The 27463-nt window shown below is 32.1% G+C and overlaps 3 protein-coding genes across 3 annotated transcripts in view; 2 read left to right on the top strand and 1 right to left on the bottom strand.

Moving 5' to 3' along the window:
* The window catches only part of LOC119840556 (tyrosine kinase receptor Cad96Ca), a 54988-nt gene extending 51942 nt beyond the window's left edge, over positions 1-3046 (bottom strand). The window contains exon 1 of the mRNA XM_038367242.1: positions 2813-3046. The gene's annotated coding sequence lies outside the window, so the exon portion shown is untranslated. The remainder of the gene's footprint in view (positions 1-2812) is intronic.
* Positions 3047-9648: 6602 nt separating this feature from the next.
* On the top strand, positions 9649-20068 carry LOC119840605 (carbonic anhydrase 1-like). Its single transcript, XM_038367292.1, has 8 exons — positions 9649-9691; positions 10690-10799; positions 12609-12692; positions 13124-13172; positions 14695-14862; positions 17125-17372; positions 19306-19512; positions 19964-20068. The coding sequence occupies exons 1-8, from the start codon at positions 9649-9651 to the stop codon at positions 20066-20068; spliced, it is 1014 nt and encodes a 337-aa protein (XP_038223220.1).
* Positions 20069-23164: 3096 nt separating this feature from the next.
* Positions 23165-27463, top strand: part of LOC119840432 (carbonic anhydrase 13) — a 14374-nt gene continuing 10075 nt past the window's right edge. Inside the window, exon 1 of the mRNA XM_038367045.1 lies at positions 23165-24359. Within this exon, the coding sequence (XP_038222973.1) occupies positions 23969-24359 (391 nt within the window). The 5' untranslated portion in view covers positions 23165-23968. The remainder of the gene's footprint in view (positions 24360-27463) is intronic.

Consider the following 27463-nt stretch of genomic DNA (forward strand, 5'->3'; position numbering starts at 1 on the left):
ATATAGAATTTGTTTATATATTCAAATACCCTAATAATTGCAGTGAAAAATAATATGAGCTGATGATGATGATGATATCGGTAGTTATATAGGTTATTAGAATATTACTAAAAGATATCAATTTCTTATTGAATCTTTCAATTCATTTGGACATTGATTACTCCAATTATTTGAGTATGTTCTTATTAAGTTGTTAGGTTTATAAATATATACTTAATGTTAGTTAAATCTTTATATAGACAATCAGTTATTTTAAATATGTTGGCAAGAATTTTCTTTAAAAATTAATTCCTATTAATATTATAAATGCGAAAGTTTGTAAGTATGGATGTATGGATGTTTGTTACTCTTTCACGTAAAAACTACTGAACCAATTGCAATGAAATTTGGTACGTAGACAGCTGAATAACTGGAATAACATACAGGCAACTTTTTATTCCGATATTCCTACGGGATACGGACTTACGCGGGTGAAACCGCGGGGCACAGCTAGTTAAAAATATGACTGACTTCACATCAAATCAAATGAATAATCGTCCTAAGATTTTTTAAACCAATGCTTCTTAACGTAGAAAGACTAATAATCGATGGTTCTTTTGATGATTCGAATTCGTGGTAATCTTTGTTTGTTTTATTCATATATCCAAACTACCAATGAAGACTAAGGACATAGGAATGTCGTATGTAGGCGCATGTATAAGAGGAATTATATAGCGTAGGCAGTATATTAAATCACTGGCTTTGGCATTAAGTTTTGTTTTAATACATTACAATTATAACATCTTGACTTATTTCCATCGTAACCTTTTTATAATCTTTTCTGAGTACTTTTAAAAAAGGATGTTTCGTAATATATTCATTTGTAGTTTTATATCATTATAAATAATTTACATAACTTAAATTGACGTTAAAGTTTCGATAAATGCCGATTTTTTTAGAATTTACAAAAGAGGAATCAGGTATGTTTTCAGAATCCTGGTAGGTATTATAAAGGCATAGGGTGCTTGGGGTGGAATAGGGTGCATCTGCCTGTCCGGAGAGTATATAGATAAAATTATACTTAGATATATTATGTGACGGTAAAACCATTTTCTACGAGCATTCCGCCCCCCGCGTTTCGCCCCTGGTATATTATATTTAACATACTAGCTGCACGCCCTGGCTTCGCCCGGTTATTAATTTATCCTATTAAAATAATGTTACTGTACTTTCTTTAAAGTTTAAGTTTCTTAAAGTCTAAAAAATACGTTCACATAGAAATCGTTTCAGCATTTCAATAACTGTTCATTGTATCCTATTCTTAGCTGGATCGCATAAATGAGTAGATATCAGCTTTATTTTTCCTCCATTTTAGAAATTATAAATAGATTAAACTAATTAAACATTTAATTGACGTTCCTTGTGGTCGTGGTAGACATTAGGTTCTTTATAACTTGTGTTATTAATTCAATATCTTAATTACTATAAACTTAAATTTTAATATGAGTTTATTGATTTTATCATTATGAAGAGTGATAAAAATTCTCTCAAATACAGAATTTTAAATGTTTTCTTTGTACATACAATATTTGACAACCAGTTATTAGACAACTGATTATTTAAATAGTCGATATTTGAACAGGTTTTATCAATGCATAAGCTATTCTTTACAAAACACTAACTAAACATAGAAAGTTGGTGCCTGTGGTTACTTGTACTATTTATTATTCTGGTGCGTAGAGCGTCTGTACCTCTTACAGGTCACGGAGTCTCCTCTATAAAATCAACAGAGATCAAATACAGCTACTAGTGTATTAATAATTCATAATCGCCTAGATAATGTGGTGTAATGTAGTGTGTGCATATGAATTGGTTTGAGTGTGACTGCATGTGAATGTGTGTGAGTGCGTGTGTGTGAATGTGTGTGAGTGAAAGAGTGTGTTCATGCTGCCGAACGTGTTCGAAGCCTAATAATATAATTAAGTATAAAAATCCGTCAAGTGAATCTGTTTCGCATTATATTATGCTAATTCCCAAAACCAGTTTGAAACTATTGTTTTATCTAAGAAGCTTAGAGTTCTATATCGTGCTCTATAGTTTTTATTATCTTTACATTTATTTAGGCTGAACAGATTTTAAATATTTTTGCTCTACTCGATTTGTCTTCGCTTGGATATCCTGATCCTTTATTATTCTTCGTAACGATAATAAAAAGTTATCTTCTATTAAAAAGTCCAGCCGGCTGGAGCAAGAGCGAACAGATAGATCATTATAAAAAGTAAAGAAATATATTATTCATACTGTGACTGGGGTCTATATCCGTGAGCGGCAGTTTCTATCCCCTCTCAAATCTGCCAAAAACGATGTCAGCAGTTAGTACGTATTGTAATGATGACTTTACTATTATAGTACCGAAACTTTATGTAGAAATGGAACAAAAATTAAATCAAATAAAGTTACAATAACAATCGTTGATATTAACTTTAATAACAATAAACTTATTGAACTAATCTTCGTTTGATGTTTTTTCCTTATGTCAATATTACATCACCAATTCTGTTTCATTTAATTTCGGCATTCTCTTCTTTTGTATCATTTGTTAGATCTTTGTATAGTAAGATGTTAAATTTATCCTTGCAATAAATGTGCTAAAGCTATATTGAGTTTGAATTTTGTGTAAAATCAGTGACATAAATGCGATGAAATCGGACGATAATGATAGTCACCGGACTTTTCGTCGCAATGGAAACGTTAAATTTCCTTAAAATGTGAAGCCGCCTCATTGAATTGAGAAAAAATAAATTAGTCATCATTAACTGTAATGTGTAATTACCTGCAAAGAATAATCACCTTTACTTCCCATGTATAAAAACCGAAATCACTTGTATCGAAGGTCCACTTTTGTAAACACACTATCAATTGTAACTGCCACTGTTCACATTTGCAAGCACTACTAGAATGTGAGGAAACTATAAATTTAAAAATCGAGCACTTTCACTACGGATCTGTATCGATTTCTTATTTAAATCGTTAAAACCGATTGCAACCGACAAGCGTCAGCGTCACACTGGCTGCGCTAGAGCCTTCCCCCACTCAAAATCATGACCAACTTGTTTAACAACTAACGTTACAGAGAATTATAGTCTTTATTTTAAGGTACATTGAAACTAAATTACGAGTTACACTCAAAGCCATTAGGAACTCTTTGATACTCTTCTATAGATCGATTTTATACCAATTCGATTTTTATATCCGTATATAATTAGTACTTCACGATGACGTCTTTGTTAGCATACTTAATTTATTTCTATGATTACATTGATATTCTTTTGGACGATAGCAAACAAAGCGCTTTATAATGTGAATAAAGGACGAGAGACAAAAAAAAACATATTTTAATGTCTGGGTAAGTAGACAGACATACGATTTAATGTTTTATTTACTAAGTGTTGACGCTGGTGGACGTGCAAAATACTGATATAAGAATAACTGATGTCGATGGTAAATCAAAGCAAACCGTGGCAACACTGATAATTCGATACTTAGAATTTGTAAGATTTTTGTCAATTAAAATCAAAATTAGTAGTTTTTCAAAGATAATTTAAGGTTCTTATCATCCTTAATCTGTACGGTTAGTATCTAATGAAGAAATCATGATTTTCATTAATAATAAATAAACAAAAACATGAAAATATGTTTAAATATGTTATAATTTTCCATTAACTATAACACATTTTTTATCTAAGTGTAGATAAATTTATTAAACCAAGATTTTCTTGGTGTGTATTTTATCAATTGCTCAATTATTGTTTAAGTGAGTTTTAATGATATTAACAATAAAACCTACGACGATTAAAGAGTAATTAAAAAAGGGAAATTAATTTTAAAACCCGCGACTTCAAAAATAAATGAAACACGGGATAAAAATAAAACGCAAATATTAAGTAGAGCTGATCACTCGCGTAGTCTCTCATACATATAATAATTATATAAAGATAATGTATATTGTAAAATCTGGACTAGAATATCAGTTAGCCTTAGCATTTACCTACGTACCTTCCTATTTTATTACGTTAATTATTAAGTAATAGTAGTGGAGCCTCAGTGGTGAGGACCTCGAACTTAAAATCCATAAATCGGAGTTTCGAGTGCAGGAAATAAATTGATTTTTCAATTTATCTGTGCATGTGGCGAGTCGGCGAACGGCAAGTCGAAGAATCAAAAGTTCGACGACATGTGACATATGTCAACCCGCTGGCTAAGTGCGGGTTGGCATAAGTGGGAGTTGGCAGATGCCAACTCACACTTGGCCAGCATGGTGGATTATGTCCTGAACCCTCATAGGAGGCCCTTGTCCCAGCAGTGGGAACATTTATGAGCTGATGGTGATGATGATGATGTACTACCTGCCGGAAAGTTATCGGTAATATAGATTATTTTTTAGTAGGAGACCATCGTTTCTTTGTTTGGTTTTTGATTGTACGGTATAGAAATATTTATTTTTTTACCGCCCACCGCCTCCGTTCCGTCACGGATCGAGTTTATGAATCAAATCTTTTTCTCGTTTCATTCTTATTGCGACCAAAAAAACTACGTGGGTACTTACGAAAATGTACAAAAAATCTATTCACTTCATCGGTCAATTTATTGTTGGTTTAGGCCAAATGTTGCCTTTTTGTTTGTTACCTCGCAAGTGTCGACAGGATCAACCGATTTTGATTTAAAATAGTACTTGTATAGGATTATTTTTTATTTCAAAGCTTCCCGTGTGGCCCCTTTTCTGACTCGGATCCAGCCTTTATGCTACACTTAACTCAATGCAGGATAGAGAACATGCAGATGTTTTTATCTCATAAACGTAATTTGCGTTAAACTTTAATTGCTGGACTCTAGATAATAATTATAGCAGCAACCATTCCTTCGTTCAAATGCTCTTAGGATAGAACCTTATGAAACGGAGCGGCATGTCATGTCTGTCTGAAAAAGACCGTGACACGTAAACGACGATTACAAATTCTGTAGCGTATCGCAACTCTAAGAAAAAGAATCCTAAGACATCATTCATGAAAAAATCTTTAATCCAATGTATAGGTACATTGTTATACCCACCTATAGATATTGTTCGTTATGCAATGCTTAAATTCCAAATTTAAAAAAAATTTGGCAAATTATATATCAGGTGTATTAGATAATCATTTTTAATAGGCGTATGAATTCATCGAGTTCTATTACCGCCTATTACCTAGGTACTATCTGATAAAATGCATAAATGAGATCATAGAATAATCTTTAACATTGCTAACTTAAAGCATTTCTTTGTCTGAGATTATAATCACAAAATTATGATGATTGATTGTGTCACGAATGCAGGAAAGTGTTATGTAGGAAACTTCAATAGGGCCTTTGTTTTTAATCTGTTATTGTAAGTACATATACGAAATATGTAACGATATGCATTTAAGCAATATTTTACAAATATTATAACTTTCATTAAAAAATCAAAAGTAAATGTTAATAAGTTCTTATTTATTTATTTAATTTACTTTTTTCTGAAAAGTAAAACGGAGTTGTATTATTCCAAAATTGAACACAAATGAATATTTCAACAAAACAATGGATGTATCAAACGTAGCGGAAAAAAAGTCCAAAGCCATTATTGTGGCCAGAAAGTTTCGAGTTGCAGAGATATTTAATTTCCACAAATAAAAACATTTGATTGAAGAAAACTTACCACTGGTAGCACACTATTTATAAACCATTGTATGGCTTTACTCATGAAATATTCTAACATTGTATATTTTATGTATAAGGTTTGTTTATAGGACCTTCTAAGTTATTGTTTGAAGTGGGCTAGTACGATTGATATCGCAAATAGGTTTTATGTGGGTATAATATTATGTAGGCACATAAAAATCACGTCAAGTAAATGCGCCATCATTTATTAGCTTCACATTTTAATTTCATGGATGAATAAGTTAATTTTTTACTTTTTTTAGGGTTCTGCAGCTATATGGTAAAAATTGGAATCCTTATAGATTCGTAATGTCTATCTGTTCGTCTGTTTGAGAGCTAAGCCGTTTCATAGTGGTACAATGTGACCCGTCCCTCTCCCCTCCTCTTACTTTGAAACTAAGAGAGTAAAAAATCTGGATAAAAAACACGTGCAAGGAAAATTGTCAACTAGGATTGGTTTGAATAAATTATCGTTTAAAGTTTCAGATATGGCACTATATCAAAGATCAAGTAACATAGTTTAACATACAAACACTATGTAAAATTTGTATCGGTAGTTTGGAAACTGTTACTTTTATGAAAACACAATTTAGTTGCATCTGTTGCTATTTAATGATACTAGTATAGTATTATGTTGTCTGTGTTAATGATAATGCTACAGAACCCTTCGCCTGCACGTCCACCTAGCTTTTAGTTTTTATCATATAAATTCCAGTTATTTTGCATACCATAAAGTCTTTGCAATAAAAAATTACGATATTAACACGAATCATATTTTTTAGGGTTCCGTCTCTAAAAATACAATGGGAACCTATTACTAAGACTTTGCCATCCGCCTGTCTGTCTGTCTGATCATCTGCAACCAGCCTGTATTTAATGAAATATGATAGAGACGATTAACATTTTTAGATATTTCTGTTGCCCCCATAACAACAAATAATAAAATTCGAGGTAAAGCTAGTTCTATTAAGTGTTCTGTAGTTAGGCAATGGTTTGCACGATCATAAATTGGATGGGTGACCAATTTTTTTGCACTTCCTCTTTAGGTTATCCTATTAATATAGTATTATTTTTTTATAATTATCTATGGTTATACTTACGAAACCCTTACTATCGAGAGTCATTCTCAAACTACCTTCATAGTCAAACTAATAGTAACCAATTAAGTATTTGATAGATAGTCCATTGAAATGTTACATTTTTTAGGCCTAACCTTGCGTTTTTTAGAGGACGCAATTTTATTTTTTTTTTATGTGTAGAGGGGGTCAGTGTAAAGCTAAAACCAAGTTTATGGGGTCGCCACCCTTGTCCCACGGCCGCCATCTTGAATTCTGTTTTTCTGTTCTGTTTCTGAAATTTTATTCTGTTTTTAATTGTAAATACGATTTCGAGTGATTTTAGACACGATTGAAACTTCAGTGATAACTGTATTTTTTTTTATTAGCATTTAGACTTTTTAAGCGTGCTTTTTCTATTATTCCATCATGAGTGATTGTTTTATTTGTAAAAAACCTTTAGGTGAAAATAAAATAAGAACTGTGAAGGCAAAAGGTGTAAATACTTTACTAGACCGAGCGGTCGAATTTCTGAAGATTTTCGCTTATAACTTTTTTATTTATAGTTCTACGATAAAAAGTTACTGGACCAAAGTTGTAGAGAATTTAATTTGCAATAAAAATGTTAACAATTTTTTTTTATCAAATAAATAGTTTAAGAGATATATCATAAAAACCGTTTCAACCCCTATTTTCAAGATGGCGGGACAAGGGTGGCGACCCCACAAACTTGGTTTTAGCTTTACACTGACCCCCCCTACACTTTAAAAAAAATAAAATTGCGTCCTCTAAAAAACGCAACCCCAAATGTAACTTTTCAATGGACTAAGACTTAAAGAAAACGATTTGGATATTTTCTCGCGACACAAAATGTCATCGTAATATATACAAATTACGTGTCACGTTGTTTGTCCGGCATGGACTCCTAAACTACTCAACCAATTTTAATCAAATTTGCACACCACGTGCAGTTTGATCTAATTTAAAAGATAGGATAGTTTATATTATTTCAATTGCGATAAATTAGTACCTAGGCGAAGCCGGGGCGCGATAGTTACTTATAAAATAAAATAAGCGTTTCCGTCTTCGTTCAAAATCCGAAAGAGTAAATAATAATTTGACCTTTAATGCCAAAAGAATTCAATTTCTGTAGAGCGGGTGAAACAGCTCAAAGAGAAAACAGTGTGGAACTGTTTCTCTAAAGCAATAATTTTTAATAAAACACCGTCCACCTTCCATTTGTTCGACCTAAATCAATAATTTAAATAGCGCAGGCACCAGCATTGAAATAAAGAAGAGAATCATCAAAATTTGCAAACTCCGTCGAAAGTTTGACGTAACAAACATAAATAAATAAAACCGAATTGACAACCTCCTCCTTTTGTAATTGGATAATAATTACATAGTATAAAACAAAGCTTTCTCTATTTGAACCTATTTACCTATGTATGCTTAAATCTTTGAAACTATTGCGGATTTTGATGGGGTTTTTGTTTTTAATAGATAAAATGATTCAAGAGTAAGGTTTCTTGTATAATAACATCGATTAAACTACTCCGAATTTAACATTTGCGAAGACACGGGTAAAAGCTAGCGTAGTATAATATATAATTATGTAATAATATATGCTTATAATAAACAATAAAAAATAAAATACTACTAAAGTGAAGAACAGGAAACCTTTTAACAAATTCCACTTAATCTTATTTAATAGTTAAATGTATGGTATTCGGGCACTCCGCCAGATTGCGAGCAGAACCGCAATGCATATTGAAAATTTGCATGACAAACATACAAAGGCAAATATATTTGACTAATGCAGAATTTCAGGCAGCATACCCTGAATACAACGTCTTATTTTCGAGATAAGGGGTCTCATAGACGTGACTTGTTCAAACTTTACATTAAAATTCGCACGACTATGCTTTGTATAATCTTTCTGTGGCAACGGGGTAAATATAAACAAGATTTTCACATATACGGTAGAATAAAGGCGGTAATACTGTTAATAAGTATATATTAAAATTTGAACAGATACATAAAAAGTTCTAAATTATATTACTATGACTTTTAAAGTAATGCCAGTTATTATAGCAAGAAAAATATGTAATGTATTCGTAATAAAAAATGTCGTATGAATGACGTCATTTGGTGCTTGATATTTTAGAATGAGATGATATTTAAACTCAAAAAATTAGGATACATTATGTTGGATCTTGTTTTTTGAATGAAATAAAAAAGGGAGCAGGTAGCTAAAAATTTCGAAATGTTGGCACTTTTGATAATCTGAGAGTTCATTTGCTGCTTTTTTTATGATATTTTCATTTCGTTTAGTATTACATAGTTAACAATATTCGTATTTCGTGGTGCTACATTACCTAGTAAGCTTACTCATTCTAAAGGAAATAAATTATAAATGAAAAAAAAATATATATTAAAACCTCTTTTCAAACTGTCAAAATAATTAACCATGATAATTACTATTGACATAAAATAATGTCATATCAATGTCATAGACAATTGATGTAAATTTAGGTCACTTAAAACCGGTATATTGAACACCACACAATATTTTTATCTTTATCAGGCTTCTTAGAGCTTAGGCTGTGCGATTTCTGATAACATGTATAAATTCATATTTATATTGTTTGTATTCACGAGAAACCAAGTGTTATTTTCTGGTAAGTAAGGTCGAATGTCACTCCAATTTATTTATTGCAAATTGGTATTGACTTTAAATTAGAATCAACCTTTGTATTGTTAGTTCTTTTATGGAGGCTCGTTGCAAATTTATATAGGTCTGGGAGTTGGGGATATAACACTGTCTTGTAATCTATTATAGATGAGATTATATTATCTGTGACTATGTTAAAAATATAACATGCTTCGGCACGAATTGGGCAATCTAGCACTGGCGCGCGAAGGTGCCAAAATATATTATACCTTTATTTTATTCTTACACATATTTTATGTATTCCAGTGATATCACTCATTTTAATTCTGTGTAAATTATATAAAATTATTTCTATATCATTTTATGTAAATCATGATATATTCGATAAATATTTTTGTAATTGTTTTTATATTAGGTAATTTTTATTCAATCGTACCAACACGTTTATTAATTATTTATAACTTTATTTCAATCTACTTTAATAGCGTATAAAAACAATTCGTTATAAAATGTATTGTCAGAACATGCATCATGTGTAGCAACGTTTGTTTTTTACTTATCTGTCCGTGTATTGATTTTATGAAAGGACGTTTATGTATGGGCGGTCTACACAAATATCCTGTAAGCTGGTTGAAAGCTCACAAATGATATAGGCACTGAAGCAACATTGATAAGCGTTAATCGTTAATCGTGCTTCTTATGTTGATACTGAAACAACAAATCTAAAAATTGGACCATGACCTTATGTGGGATGCTTTTAAATGTTTGTTTTTATTTGAATGGCGGCAAAAGTCGAGATTGACGCAATATGAATGTCGAGATATTATGCATATTATTATGATTAAAAATTGTTGTTATCATCAATAATTTCATTTTTGTTAGCATAGATATATAAAGAAATGAATCTATTTTCCTAAATTCCCATGCAATAGAAGCCTATATCACTCTCTACCTCTTGACGCGACTGGTCAATAATTCTGATCATAAAGTTGTTAATTTCCGCACATTTTTTCGTTTATAATCTGTATATGTGTGTATTATCTGTAATATGTAATGATTTTACAATGATATTAACTACTTTTTTCATGCTTAAATCATAATATAATATTACTGCTTTTTATCGAATAAATTAAAATATATAACAATATAATGCTGAAGAGTTTCTTTGAACACGCAATTCGAAGAGCTTTTAGAAGCTTTACTACTGGACCGATTTCAAAAATTCCAATTACATTGAAATTATTTCAGATTGCACACAAGACCAAACGACTACACGGCCCAACACGCTCTTGGATGATGCTGATGATATACAGAGGCAATTGGACAATGAAGTACGCGATCGACTTCAATATGGGCAGGTACTTATAACGTCTTATATAAAGCCATTCATCTGAACGGAACTGATAAACGACGCTATTCATCGTTAGATACAAAAAGCTGTAATATTCAGCAGGAGACTGACACAGCCAAATTTCATTTGAAATCAATCAGCCGTGTTGGAATGAAAAAAATTGACATGAAGTCATTTAATACTTTCGATTATTTACCAGTTTCTTAACAATACAATCGCTGTGTGTACTATAATTTTATGTACTGTTATTCCCGCACTAAAATATATCAAATATTTATAAAACATCGGTCCCGTTTTAGTGCCCGCTCATGCTGATAGTAAATTATAATTCTAACTTTATCTTTACCTTGGATATATAAGGCTATACTTTTCAGCTAGAACAACAAGCTACTTTTGTTTATGTTATTACCTAACCTGGCTTGGTAATTTAGCATAATATGCTAGTTATCCGTAAATACCAAATGTCTAAAATAAACAGAAAAATCCGCAAAAAATAACATTATTGTATGTAAAAGTTCCGAATACTACACGAATCACATTCATGCTTTCGCATAATTTTCACCGATTTATGTCTTATTTACTTATTTTTAAGATGTTTTTTTAACAGTGGTTTCGTGAAAATTTTAAATTGCTATTATATTTGTAAATATTTGATTTCACGAGGTGGAATTAACTAGGAGGGATTAATAATAATCCTTGAAAATGCAAAGCAAAACTCTTAAATAAAATGATTATTTTTAATAGAAAACTTAAGTCTTCAAATTTCAAAATAAAACCATTTAAATGGGACCACACGGCAGGCACAAGCTTTCAAATAAAAAAGAATCATAAAATCGATTTACCCAGTAAAAAGTTATCAGGTAACATACACAAAATAATATAAGTAGTCGAATTGACAACCTATTTACCTATTTTTTAACAAATTTATTTATAAGTCGATTAAAAAACCATAAAATATTTAAAAAGCGTTAATTGTATTACAGATGTGTCGATTAAAAATTTAAAATATTTGCCGACAGAGGACATAGATTGCCTACGTTTCACATTTTCTCAAGGATAACAAGCAATTATTTCAATAAATACCGTTTAATAATTGGTTACTACTCTATGGTTTTGTAACGTTCATCAGAAGTTTAAAACTCAATATAAATTTTAGACCTGTTGATGCCTTAAAGCTAAAATATAATACACAACCGCTTTTATCTGCAAGGCCGCACGTCCCTTATATTTTCTTTTCTATTAACTCACCGACAAAACGTGGCTAATGGGCGGATTAAGTCTTGGAAATGTCGTTTCAACCTAAATTCGGACATTACCGTTACCGCTCTCTAGCATCTTAAGGTTCAAAATTAATAACATTCTCTAACTAAACATCTCGGTCTCGCCGAGGATATCAATCTTGACACTAAATCGACACTTCGTCAATATTAATATGAAAGGAATACGGGATTCCACTATCGCCTGGCCTGATGGAAAGCAATCACCACCGCCCAAGAACATTCGTATGAGTAGTGACATTGCGAATGCGCTGCTTGCTTTTAAGGATAGGATTGACGACTGAAAAATGGGAAGGATGAGAAAAAGGAAACAGGCTCCGGCTCCCCTACTCACACAATGAAACACTGTAGCATGCTACTATTTCACGCAGGTTTTCTAAGAGGTGTGATACTTCCATAGTACGAGCTAGCCCAATTCATGCAGGAGCGTGCTCGATTCCTACATTAAGTACATGAGATGTCTCTTGTCGTGAATGCACTCCATTTTGGAATCGTGACGTGTCACTTGCACCTTATTTATAAGTGGGTTTAATTTTCAGCCGAAGACCATTTGGGTGTTTCATTTACCAACGCAATTTCCTGAGGTGGTGACTAGTCCTTCTAATCTGGTGAAACGATTTCACGTAAGTTAATAATCTAGTATAAATATACTCTCATTAAATAGGCAAGAATATTAATTGTTATAGTAAAACAGTACTTTTGTACATTTTGATGACCTACAAATAAACGAATTTCTTTTCCATCTTATTTACTGTACAACCAGATACACAGGACTCTAAATAGATTTTAGCAGTATGTTTGTCAAATTCATAATATAATAATATAGTGCAAACGGATCATAATAATTTAAGACCTTCCGTTTTATTGGGTAATTATAAATTTTCTTAGTAACATATTAAGTCGACTCTGTTTTAATAAACGAATATTTACAAACCGTTATTAAAGAAGACAAAGTTCTTAATCATAATACTATCAGAATAATATTATTATACCTCCAAGATTTTGCTTTACGTAAAAACGTTTTATCTGCGTATTAAATCATCCATTTTTTTAGACCTTTTCCAAGACCAAACACAAAAAGCAAACAAAGGAGAACGAAAAAGGTAAAAAAATAAATTTAAATGTTAATGATTTTCTACTTTTTTATTGAACTAATAAATAATTATGTTATTTTAGGACCGATAACGAAAAGGTGGAGTTATGAAGGTAGGTATATATGATATGTAGTGGTCTACGTATATTATCTATATCTAATCATCACAGTTTAGGCCCGGTCTTTCTGCTTACAAAACTAGATAATATTTAAGACTCTACGGCGACGGTAATGTCTGTCTTATGGAACATCTTATCCTATCCTAGTATCATAAACGCAAGAGTTTGTGAGAATGGATTTATGTTTCTTACACTTCCATGCGGAAACCACACAATGGATTTTGATGATACTTGGCAGTGATATAGCTTATGTACGTCATAACCCACCTATAGAAATACTTATTTTTGCTCGCCGGTTCGTCTACGGCTGGAAGCGGATAGCACAGCTGCTACTATATATACCCCACGTATAATTTAATGACAAAGATAAAGTATTATAACAAATTCGCTTCTGCTATTATAATTTAACGGTAGACTGTTAATTAATTTACATAGTACTACATACTTTCAATGGAAACAAAAAATAATTAATTGGCATAAATAACAAAACTGTATAAAAATTAAAAACTTATTCAAAATTTTAGAATAAACCATCACGAAGAATATTACGAGCAACTTATTAATAACGGAAGAAAAATCATCAACTTTTAATGTTTATACTTCATCTATTTACATTTAAACAAAACCGTCGCCATCCAAAATTTATATAAACTACAATCACATTTATAAAAAGAGAAATAATATTACAATTATATTCTCATACTTAAAATTTACTTCAAGTCCATAACTTGCATTGTTATCCTACCCGTCATCAACGATCGGTTATAAGACATATTATTCTGTGCTAATATTAATCTACCTTCATTGTAATTATTATATTGTAACCTTACGTACGCTTGTCTTCTCTCGTATTAAAATTGTATGTGCAACTATAAAATAGTGTATATATTTCGCGATATACTGTTTTGATATATTGTACAAAATTATATTAAATGCATAGTGGGAAGATACTGTCGTCTAAGATACAGGCTCGGCCTAGTTTATTATGAGTTTTGGTTCAAGAATTCAAGCCACATATGCAATGTTAATGTAAGGTATGGATAAATAAAGATTTTTATTATTATTACGTGTATCTCTCCATAATACTCGGGTACCTCCAGAAGGAAAGCACCCGGTCATTTGGAAGGCTTACGTGGGGACACAGATACAACACGCAGAGGCCCTTTTAAAAATTTAGTATGTTGTGGGACAACAGCCGCAGCCTGCCCATGACTGCAATACAGAGAAACAGCCCTGGGCAGTCCACGGCCGATGTAGGACTATTGCAAAAAAAATGGCATGGAACAAAACTGGGCTATGGAAAGGGGATGTTCTATGGATTGATAGGTTGGGTCTATGGGAAACTATGGGCGTCTGCCTTTTCGACTTCGAAAATTATTATTATTATTATATATAGATTAATTGTTTTTTTAGATCAACATAAATGGTATCAAGATTATCCCGAATGCAATGGCCGATCACAATCACCCATTAACATACCAACAAAGGGACTAATAACGGCCAAACATAGTCGAAGCCTAGTCTTCGCTAATTATGACTTACGTCCTCACAGTTATTATATACGTTACAACAGAGACCGTTGTAAGTTTTTTGTTTATTTTTGCTCTCTTGTGAGCTGTGTGTGGCATGTTTATCCCTACTAATATTATAAATGAGAAAGTAACTTTGTCTGTCTGTCTGTCTGTTACGCTTTCACGCCTAAACCACTGAACCGATGTAGATAAAATTTGGTATGAAGATAGAACTGAACTTGGGAAAGGACATAGGATACTTTTTATCGCGAAAAGAGGGTAGAAAGGGTTGAAAGAGGGGATGAAAGTTTATATGAAAGTTCGTTATTGTCAAACCGATTTTGCTGAAACTTGGTATGAAGATGGTGGGAAAGAACAAACTATACTTTTTAATGCGAAAAAAATACTCCTTACCATGTCGCGCGATATAAGCGAATTCTACGCGGGCGAAGCCGCGGGCGAATAGCTAGTTTTTAATAAATTAATTAACTCCTGATTTATTTAATATAAGGTGAGGCCCGTTTCCTTTTCCTCACCCATCCCAGTCCATTCCTTCTTTCCAGTCGTTAATCCTTTCCTTTTCCCTTACCCCATAAAAGCGGGCAGCGCATTCACAGAGGTACTTACTACCTTTGCGAATGTTTATGGGCGGTGGTGATCGCTTACCATCAGGCGAACCACCAGCTCAGCTGCCCGCTATGACATTAAAAAAAAAAAAAAAAGGTGACAATTTAATATTTTCTACGTGTGTCCGCTTGCAATAAACTGAAAATTACAGAACGGATTTTCTTTTAGGTTTCAAGTTTTAATGTATAACATGTTAAACTTTAAATTGGATAAAATACAACGATGTTAGCTTAAAGTGTCGGAAAAAGAACGTGAGTTATGATATATAACAAAACATTGTATGGGGCCTTTCTCCTCTTTTAGATATAGAAAAAAGTTCGCGTTGGTATTTATCTATTACGGTATAAGCCAAGAAAATCCCACAGTAAACATTTTTTCTTTCACATATGAAAGTAAAATGATGAGTTGTTTACGAAGCTATTTTTAACAGAACAGTGTTTTTCCTCGTTGAAATAAATACGTTTGATATGTTGAGCATATGTAGATAAAAGTTGCCGATTTACATAATATCAATAAAATGAATGCCCTATGAGTGGATAACCCATGTGATATTTTTATTGCGATAGCAAAATAAAAAGTAACAGACGAGAACTTAAATGGGTAACGTCTATAAATGTAGCGATATACGATATATATGCGATAGTTTCCGATAGATGGCACTATTACTGTTAATTTTCTTACATCTGTTCGTTACAGCCTAGTATTATATAATAGAGTATTATGTTATCTGTGATGTTGTGTTATGTGGTACAGGTTTTTTTTTAACGTAAACGAATATTTTTTGTATTATTAAGAATTTTACATGTTGAATCGTAAATGTACCCAACCATACCTTATTTATACTCAATATCGAAAAATCATAGTCTCAGAAACCGAATTTTTCTCATCTTAACATATATAAGTTTTCTTCATATTAGAGTTGGATGCGTCCTGATTTATTTTTTTACAATAATAGCACTGGCAATTGCAATAGATTTTAACATGTGACGACAATATAAAGGTGACTAGACATCAATTTGAGTCTCAATACGTGATAGAATATTATAAGAGCCTTAATACTGAAATGTTTTATAGAAATCTGAGCAGATTCTATTAAAGGGAATAACTAGCAATTAAATTAGAAACTCCCCAGACGTGAACGATATTATTTCTAGAAAATGGCCGTCTTGATGACACAGTTCGATTACGGAGGGTTGAAAATTATTAACATTTTATATTTTAAGTCAGCGTTAAATAAAATACTCATAAATCAAGCAGCCAGTTGTAATGCGAATTGTCTTTGGGGACACGATAAATTCTCATTTCATTGTATAGCAAAAGTAATCGTTTCCCGCCCAATTGGACTGTATCTACTGAACTATCGTAAAACCCTCCTTGGAACATCACGCTGTAACGAGATTTGGTACCTAGGTACATATCTACAATGTATATACGTGAAGTAATGACGGAAACGTTTTCTTTTTAAGAAGGAAAAAGTGACACTTTTTATATCTAGAACAAATTATTTGAAATATTTATATATATATCTTATCATTTACATATATTACACATATATACTTATGTGACAGTGTGCAAAATGTTAATAAGTTTAATTATTTACACTCTAGCTATTAAAAAAAAAACCAAACCTTAAAGCATTTTGGTATATCTCATACATAAATGCTCGTATTTTCTGAAAAATAATAGTTATTTTTTTTATTTTCAGTTATTCTATTCGGATTCTGGGATCCAAACCACAGACCAATGGTTTATGGTGGAGCTGGTCACAGTCGCCGCTACCTCTTCCATTCTATGACCTTACGCTGGCCCTCAGAGCACAAGATAGAAGGAGTACAATGCCCTCTCGAGACACAGGTGTTACACATCTCGGCGGAGTATAGAACTATGAGAGATGCAATTGCCGCCTCTCCCAGAGATCGTTTGGCATTCCTTGGGATTGTTAATCTATTTATGGTAAGGTGTGAATCAATTCTATTATATATTTTTCTTTGACGATTTAATAATTACTATATAAAGTGTCTTTAGTGGTCTTTAAAGGATAGTTTTTTGTTCTTTTCTGGTAAATGTCTTTCACCGATCGATTGTCTTTATGTGTAAGTGTAATGTACATCCACAGCTCCTGGTCATAACGTGATCATTTTCATTGTAATAGACTTGACAAGAGATCATCGTACAATTAACCATAATGCTTATTGACGATTGGTTGCGTGCATCATGCATGTGCTAAAACCTGTCCTATTTAATCTGAAGAAACAAAGTACTGAATGTGTTTGGTTTGTATGTCACAGCACCTACATAAATAATGAAATGTCGATTGCTTGCGAAATTACGGACCTACGTAACGTGACTGCGGTTTACGACCCTTAAAGAAATCTACGTTAGGAATGAAGAACCTTCTGGCATTTTTGCGCGGCATTTAAGAATATGAAAAATAACTCGCTTTTAATGCGTAGAAGCTTAGACTTACTTCAAAGTCAAACCGGCCTTAAGCTGAGTATGAAAGTGTCATAGTATTTTATACCAAACCGAGATAAAATAAAAGTGTGTTTATTTTTTTCTGTATACCAAATTTGATCAAAATCCGTTCTGTAGTTTCAGCTTGTTTGATGGACAAACATCCAAACAAACAAACTTTCACATTTTTCATATTAGTGTGATTATAAACACTAGAATAGTAGAATATACCATATAACTATCCTACTAATATTATAAATGCGAAAGTTTGTAAGGATGTGTGTGTGTGTTTGTTGCTATTTCACGCAAAAACTACTGAACCGATTGCAATGAAATTTGATACGTAGATAGCTGGACAACTGGAATATATAGGCAACTTTTATCCCGATATTCCTACGGGATACGGACTTACGCGGGTGGAACCACGGGGCGCAGCTAGTACCACATAAAATATGGAACAGCATTTAAAATGACTTTGTACAAACTGAATACAATTAAGCAATATGATCCATACCAATTACTGGTATTCATCTCCCTTAAATCTGTGTAAACAACTGCTGAAAAATATTTGCGCACTTAATGGAAATGTCAAACAATTACCCTCACCCAGATTATGATCTCCTTTATCCTGACATTGAAATCCGAAATTAATGTCTCGATAAACTTTTTGTCAGCCCCATTTGCGAAAAAAGATTTCTTTATTTTTATCTCAATATGACCCTTAAATTCAGTCGCAAACTAATTACTTTCTTCTATCGTTATATCTAAGAGATTTTAATACTTATAAAGCGTGGATTTATGTTGTCAGTGATATTTTATCGCGCGCGTGTAACTTTTTATTAATAATAAATATATTCTGTATCAATATAATATATCTTATATATAAAATTCTCGTGTCACAATGTTAGTCTCTATACTCCTCCGAAACGGCTTGACCGATTCCTCTGAAATTTGGTAAGCATATTGGGTAAGTCTGAGAATCGGCTAACATCTATTTTTCATACCACTAAACGATAAGAGTAAGGCAGAACAGCGTTTGCCGGGTGCAGCTAGTTCTTTTATAAATTTATCTTTCTTCCTACATTAAATATAAAGCAAATCCCTAAATACGACGATGTATCCAAAATAAAGAATAGTATTTTTAACCGACGTTCAAAAAGAGGTGCATGTTGAAATCTGGGGTAAATTGTCAAGGCGTTAATTCTTATTAGCATTGTGTTTCTGCAGCTGTTGATATTTACACAACATTTATAATGTCAATGACCCCATTGCCTGCAATATAACGTAGTGATGATAATTAAGGGATGCCTTTTATTGCGATAGGTAAATAATGGACGAAAACTAATTCCAGCACCCAAGAATGTCGTGGTGGGATTTTAAATATTAATTTTAGATTTAAAAGTGGTTCTTTTGAACGACTCTCCTCTTACAGTATCAGAACACTACTCAACGCGGTGTTAAAGAAGTAATTATGGCTATGAAGACTAGAACGTTAAATTCTAGTATTCTTCAATACCCCCTGAGTTTCTTCAATCCGCCGTTCAAGAAATACGCATGCTATCAAGGTTCGCTGACGGCACCGCCATGCACAGAGGCTGTGTTATGGCTCATAAGAGCTAAAAGTTTACCGATCACGCGGGTACGTTGATTCATCCCAATTGTTTCTCGATCTGTACTTTTTATTACCAATATATAATTGAATCAGAAATGTGAGTTGTGAAAATTGATTAATTAAAGTTATTGACTGGTTTGGCCAGATGGTATTTCGAAGGCCGATTATCTTTACGGTAAATTAGGTGATCCGTCTTCTGTGTTGTGCTTGGTTGAAATTTATTTTGTTAGTCACAGCTGAAACCTAGAAATCCTTTTCTCACGAATGACCTAACTAAGAAAAAATATTGTATTAAATATTCCATATTGCATAAAATAAGGAGAAAGAGTAATTAAAAATAATTGTACACCCATATCTATTTGGCAGAATTGTTGATTTAATATATAACAGAGATTTAGATATAAGATTAATAGAATAAAAACGTTATCTTCAGAATTGAGACTTTATATAATTATAATGAATGTACATATTTTTAAAGCACGAAGCTCGGTCCTTGCAAAACCTTATGACAGAAGAGTACCAAGGGAGTCACCTGCGGCAAACACAACCGTTGAATGATCGCAAGATATATCTGTTTAACTAAAGGAACGGTGAGTTCAACAAAAAATAAGAATAGTTTTAGCCCGGGTAGTCATTTATTGTAATTGAAATAATACAAACTACCTTCTTTTAAGATGAATCAAACTGCGCATGATGTGCAAATTTGATTAAATTCAGTTTTTAGTTTAGGAATCCATCGTGGACAAACGATGTGAAAAAATTCCGCAACAAGCGCTTATTTTGCGTGAACAGGCAAAGGGAAAGGGGGAAAAGCTGAAACCACCCTAGCTCCTCCATGAAGTTTAAAAACTTCAGGTAAACGCAACGACCGTAGAGTCCACGATAACGGGTTGAAACGGGTTGCCGTTTCTTCAACCGTCTTGCATGCTCTGCATAGTGAGCTATCAGTGATCCCTAAATCGAAATAAGCATACATGAAGCAAGATATTAGTGCCGCTTTTATGAAAATTGCGCGGACGGAGGTGTATGAAGTACCAAGTGAGATTACTGCGGGTGCAATAGTTTGAGTAATTGGCAGAGGAGTTTATCAAGGCCTGTATCGCCTAAATATTTTGCGCTCAAATCCAATCGAAGTGGAAGAGTTTCATATGGAATATAAAAAGGAAAGGTCTTAAAAAAACATTATTATGTTTTATTCAGAGGTAGGCTTCGTATGTTGCCGAGGGCGTGATTGAAAAGCCTGGGTGCTGATTTTATTTGTGTATCAAACGAACTTGAATAATATATTGTATAATGGAGTTTGTGTAGAAATGAAGAACAAAACACAAATATCCACTATAGTTTATTCACTACTAAAGATTTGAACACTTTTACAATGATTACATTCCTATATTGCGAAATCTTTAGTCTATTACAATAATTTAACAAAGAACCTCAACGAAACTCTTAACGAACTCTTAACGACTCTTTACGACTCATTAACTTCATAACGACTATTTTACAAAAACGCGGCCGATGACAAATTTTATGTTGCCGCGCTCCCATTGGCCGAGCGCGGACCAACGCGGCCATCGTATAGAATTATGGTCGCGTTAACCTCTCTTTGAAATTTACCGCCGCTCGGGTGCGTTCCGTTACAATTGTAGAATGTGGGATAGAGGTCGGCTTTGACATTTGTCTATTTTTTGTCTATTATTTATTTCACTTTTTAAATCTTCACGATGTATCTATCACCAACCAATTGAACACTAGTACTTATGCTTTTAGAGTACTAAAATTGGCATTTTAGTTTCAAAAAATAATTTTGGTACGCTTAAATCCACACACGATAGTGTTATTACCGTAAAATACATGCACTGAACTACAAACTTCCAAAAGTTATTATTTTGTAATAAGTAAATAAAAAATTAAAAATAATACTTTTGATCAAAAAAGGTTACATATGATTTTTGAATCTGGAGATAGTAACCAGAATACTCATAAGATACTTTTACCGCGGTCAAACATTCAATTCCAATAACCGCCCGAACAAAGCCGCGAGCGAACAACTAGTAAATATATACATCTCACACACACTCACAAGTGCATCGTTGATTCATTACATAAATTATTGACGATTAGTTTTAATCAATGCAGGTCACCATCGATCGTTAGAGAATGCACTGTGATACATATGGCGACGCAGTCGATGCATACGATGTTTATTTAGTACCCTAATATCAACTTAACATCTAAGACATAAAAGTGCAAATAGAGAATACGTAAATATCCTTATCGTAAAACTTGATAGTGGTGTTGTATAATAGCAAGACAATAATGTTTTTCGCTATTCATTAAGGCGATTCTTGCTTTTGATTTTTATTATGAAATGTAGGTACAACAATTATTTATATTATACAAGCTATTCGCCTTAGCTTTAGGCGCCTATGTACATGCACAGTCTGTATTTATATGTCACTCAGTGAAGTTTCAGCTTTCTAATTGTCAAAGAATTGGAAATCACTCCAGCAGTTCTTGTGGGATACATTACTGATATACATGTAAAACATATTTTTTCCCAATTAAATGATAGTATAGATAAGAGCTATTTACTTTTACTTTAAGACTTAATTCGTTATATTATTGATCTTGACGTTTTGAGCGATCAGCGAGCGTGTTCATTTTAATTAGGTCTGCAATGGACTTTATGCCTCGCCAAATGTTCATGGGCGGTGGTAGCGCTTACCATCAGGCGTCCCACCAGCTCCATTGCCGACTGTAACATATAAAAAAAAAATTTAAAAAATCTGTTTAAAATCCTTTTTATCCACCTTGAAAAGTTTTTAATTTCTAATGATATAATTATTTCAATATGATATGATTATTAATTAGCATTTTCCACGGTAGCAAGTCAGCGCTGAAACTTCAAATTTCGTTTCATCGTAATATAATAAAAGTTATCGTGGATTTGAACTCGGTTTATTAAATTGTAAGCAAACCTTGTTAAACAGAAAATATCTCGTGAATAGAGATCGTGCCAATTAGTGTTGTTACGACGTAAACCTAAGACAGTTCTTACTTAGAGATAAAATGTAAATGAAAAGAAAGTTGGTTTGCCAGGTCGGAGGACTGGGGTAGTGAAAAGCAATACAGAACTATCATTGTTTGTTTTTCTTTAAAGTAATGCTTAAATTTTTATTTTGTCGTACATAATATTTCTACAATTATCAATAATAGATTTATAATAATCATGCTTTTTGAATAAGCTGTACAAACTGTATTTTATTTAAATAAACATTTTTAGTACTCAAACTTCCGGGTATTAGACATTAAAATAAAATGTAGAGTTTTGTATTTATAGAACATTCATTACTTCAAATTTCATACCGGTTCTTCGTCTGATAATGTTGCGAACCTGTCAAAATGTGAATTATAAATAGTCATTACGTCTCTTATTTTCTGTCCAAATAAAAATTTTTGACGATGTTCTGTCTCTGATAAAACACACAAATAATCTATCTGCGTAGAAATTTATCTAGATCGACTAATCAACACACTGATAAATTATAACTATCAAGATTAATGTAATATGAATATTACAATTATATGCCCCTTAACTGAATAAATTGTATGTAATAAATATATACGTATGAGTCGAGACTAGCAATGTCCGAGCACGTGGAAATCACCAGTTATCTAATCGGCGCTGTGACGAACACCATCTGTCAATTTATCGAGGAATTCTATTTTATCGTTCCACTAATCCCAGTTCTTAGAGTGCCACTTTGTTTTCGTTAACGTGCGCACTCAGAAAATTTGATTGAGAGATCAGGAAGTGTTCTGCGTTTCAATATTATTCTATAGAAATTTGATAATAATCAACGGTACAGGTGTATGTCTTTTTGTTCGTTAAATATTGGAACCCAGTTGATCCGATAGACGTCCTGTTTGTTACGCTAAATATAATTAATAGCCATGAAGTTTTCAACTTTCTTAAGTTTTGGAGAAGAAGATTAAATAGCTTTTACCTTTTAGAGAAGCCAAATTTTGTTTATTAAGATAAGATTGCTGAATACTCTGATAGTGCATTTTTGTATAATATGCATAGTGTAATAGATAAGATATTAAACCTTTATATTGTTTAAAAAAACAGTTCATTTATAGACATTTATACAGGATAGGAATACGTCAAATATGACTTAGTAGCTTGTAGTACTTTTTAAGCTTTTGTTATTTTTATTAGGTCATGACTTAGTCTACATCCTTCCGCATGATATCTACGTCTTTTATATCAAAATTTTTCATTTTCTACTAGTACATGTTACATTATGAGAAATACCGCAGTGTCTTCAGTACCGTGAACTATTTCTACCTGATTCGGGAGATATCAAAATGCAAAATGTGCTAACAATAGTTCTATAGAAAAGCCTTTCTATGGGTGCAAAAGAGGAAAAAAGAAAAGACTGGTTCCACTAATTTATTCAGGTATTCCAACAAGATAATCATGGCGTATCCAGAAATAATAAAACAACAGGATAATATAAACCAAATACAAAAGGAACTCAAGGATATCAAATCAGAAATTCAAATAATCAAAAATATAACTAGAAAACTAAATCAAGAATGCAGTAATATTAATATCGTATCGTCCTCTACTAAGCTTGATAAATCAGCGCAAGAACGTAAACTTTTGACACTAGATAATGCAAATAATACATTAGAAAACGTATTGACGTACCATGATATTCATAGTGCTATATTTATGGAACAAAGTGCGTTAAATGATAGTGATATTAAGGCTAAAACTGTAATTCGAGATTTAAGTAGCGAAAGTGAACATAAGACGAATCCTGAAACAATATATCGAGAACAGAGCATGAATGTTAAAAATCTTGGTAAGTATTGTTTATTATATTAGACTAATTGACCAGCTTGTTGTGCCAAGTTATCTAGATTTATTACGAACTAATTTCATTCTTACCAATTACATAAAGACAAAATTGCAATAGCAATACTCATATCTAGCGAAATCGGTTTTGAGCCCAGTCTCATCTCAGTAAAAAAAAAATATTTATAGTTCGTCTGTAGTCAAATTATATAGTAGTAGATTCTTTATCCATATAGAATTTGTCATACTAAGACTATAAAATTGTATCAATATAGAGTGCATTTATATTTCAAGTGCATTAATAAAAACATGTTTAAATGCTTTAAATTACATAATCCACAATGCTACAAATTTGATAGCATAGAAAAAAATCACAAACATACTGAGCGGTATAAGCCGACACAAATTAATAACTAAAAGAATGTGTATCCCTCACAAGATTAAGTCTTTTGCTCTAAGTTATGAAAAAAATCTGAACAAATATTTATATAGTTTTTTTTTTATAAATTCTTGATTTATCATTTTACAGTAAAAAGTAATAGAATCTAGGTTGTTAGACAATTCAATTTGCTACGAATTATGTTTTGTCTAATTTTCTCTACGCTTTCGAGATATAGCGTGAAATCGTTTTTTAAGATAACGGCCGCGGAGCAAGAGTGCTGACTCCAATATCTTAAAGTTATGCCTCTTATAAATCGCAATCATCATTCATCACCGCGTCATCATCATCATAGCTAACAACGTGTCCATCAAATAAAACTGCGTCCTCTGGGAAACGCACAATAAGACCTTACAATTTAACATTACAATGATCTCGTTATATTATAATTTCATTACAGATTGAATAGTTCATCAACACATAATTTGAAACATAAGCAAAATCATTACGCTAATATAAGGAATGTTGTTAGGAATTCTAAATTCCTGATACGATTTACAAAGGCCCTTATCAGAATTCATGTACACATTAATTATTATCAATATACTTAGCTTTGCTTCGCACAAATTTCTATTGATATGGTACTTTGTAGGTATAGTCACCGCGAATGAACAAAAACAGGTTTTGATTGATGATTCGAAATTCTTATTCTGCTGATGCATTAATATTCAATATTTAATATGCCCACTTATATTAAAATACTAATATTTAAAAAGCGAAAGTAAGAAGAGGCAGACAGACAGACACACAATATGTGATATGTGATGAGTATGTGATGTGATACAAATTTCGTCATCAATCATGTGATCATCAGTTCGAAGATAGTTTGTGACTCGTGAAAGGATGTAGGATAGTTTTTGCCCCGGAAATTCCAAGGGATAAGGAATCATCCGGGGGTAAAACACCGACTATCTTTCTTTCTATCTTTATTTTTGACCATTTATTTTTTTCGGGCGAGTAGTTCGTAAGGTTTTAAGTAATCTTTAATATTTTCTTATAATTTTTTTAACAGAATAATGGTTTCATTCCAATGATAAATAGTAACGTTTCTTTATTTTCAAATTCGCAAAAAAGTTATAGTTAGTATTTTTTTATATCCAAACTTTTTATTTTAAAGAACCAAACATCTGTGTAGTCTTGTTTAATCAGTTATAAATTTTTAATTCTCTTTGCTATATTCGACTGAAGAAATAGATTATTTAACAAAAGCTCTAACCAAGCCACGAGGAAACGCCGCTACAAAAAATATCAACATCATCTACTGTAATCTAATAAACAAGTTCATTACATTATCTCGGATTAAAATATATACACGCAAATAACGTCTCAAATTGTTTTTTGTCAAACTTCGATAAGCGAATTTAGCATGGGCAGTCGTTAATCAAAATGTGATAAAGCAATTTTTATCATAGATTAGATAGAACCTTGAGTGTGAATCAATTTCTTAAATTCGCAGTACACAACCAGACGTAGCATACATTATTAGGTTAAAATAATTACGTAAAAATGAATTGTAACAAAATTATTAGTTCGGTTGGCCCCTTCAAAGTAATCCCTTCAAACACAGCCGCTACGTCTGATGGTAATGTATTGATTTTCTTTTTTTTTTTTGGAATTCTGTTTCTATAGAGGTAGGGCGAAGATGTGTTAAGATTTAGATTATTTAATCAAAATTATCTTGCAATTAGTTCTTATACTTTTTACCTCTTAAATAAATTTAGTCATTCTGATAATGATCTTGATTAATCATCTTGTTATTATAAATTATATCTAGTACAATCGTGCAATTATATAATAGTGATTAATTTCTTTTAACTTTATATAGCATTTACCTGCTTACCGTGAATTCTAATTTAAAGTTAAATCAGTTGTTGTTCAATTGGTATTTTAATTTGTGCTGGAGAGTAGAATTTAAGACTAATTGTTTCAATAAAAATTTCTTCTATTTATATTTGTAGTAGTAGGATTCAATAGTAATTTGATCGCCACTCATATTAAAAACTAATGTCTATTGCAGTAAGTCACTGCACCTAATTTATTTTAAGTATTATGTATCGATAGTGTTAAGGTTGTATCAAAAGAAATAGTAAACTGTTTAAATTGAAAATTAAAAAATGGGAGAACATTGCAAACTAAGAAATATTATGATATTAAATATATTGGTACAAGTAATAAAAAGTGGCATCTTTCATATTGCCACGTTCTCTATGCGCATACCGACTACGCTTATTGAGCTTAAATGTTCCTATGTAGTATCAAGTATCGATGCTAATCCAATGGATCCCGTACTGCAAATTGTTTACGAGTATTACGCCTTAGGTAGTTAGGTTTATGACACATAAAGCGCGGTTATAATAAACGCCCCTATTTAATAATTTTTATTATATTATTAACTATTTATTATTTGATCTACCACACCACGAATTTGTTTTTAAGGAAAATATGAATGCGGCGGTTTACGTAAATAATTTATTTATTTGTAAAAAAAAGACTAAAAATCACGCGTTAACTATAGAATCGACTTAATTGCCTCACTCGCATCAGGATAATTAAATCTCTCTCTTTAAAGTGGGTCGAAATCGAGTCGAAAGGGGTCGATTATACTTAGTCTGGCCATAAATACTGTTACACTTAATTATAAAAAAATATTACATTTGAATTTCGAATCTGTC

Source organism: Zerene cesonia, chromosome 6 (genome assembly GCF_012273895.1).
Source record: "Zerene cesonia ecotype Mississippi chromosome 6, Zerene_cesonia_1.1, whole genome shotgun sequence".
NCBI classification, from domain to species: Eukaryota; Metazoa; Arthropoda; class Insecta; order Lepidoptera; family Pieridae; genus Zerene; species Zerene cesonia.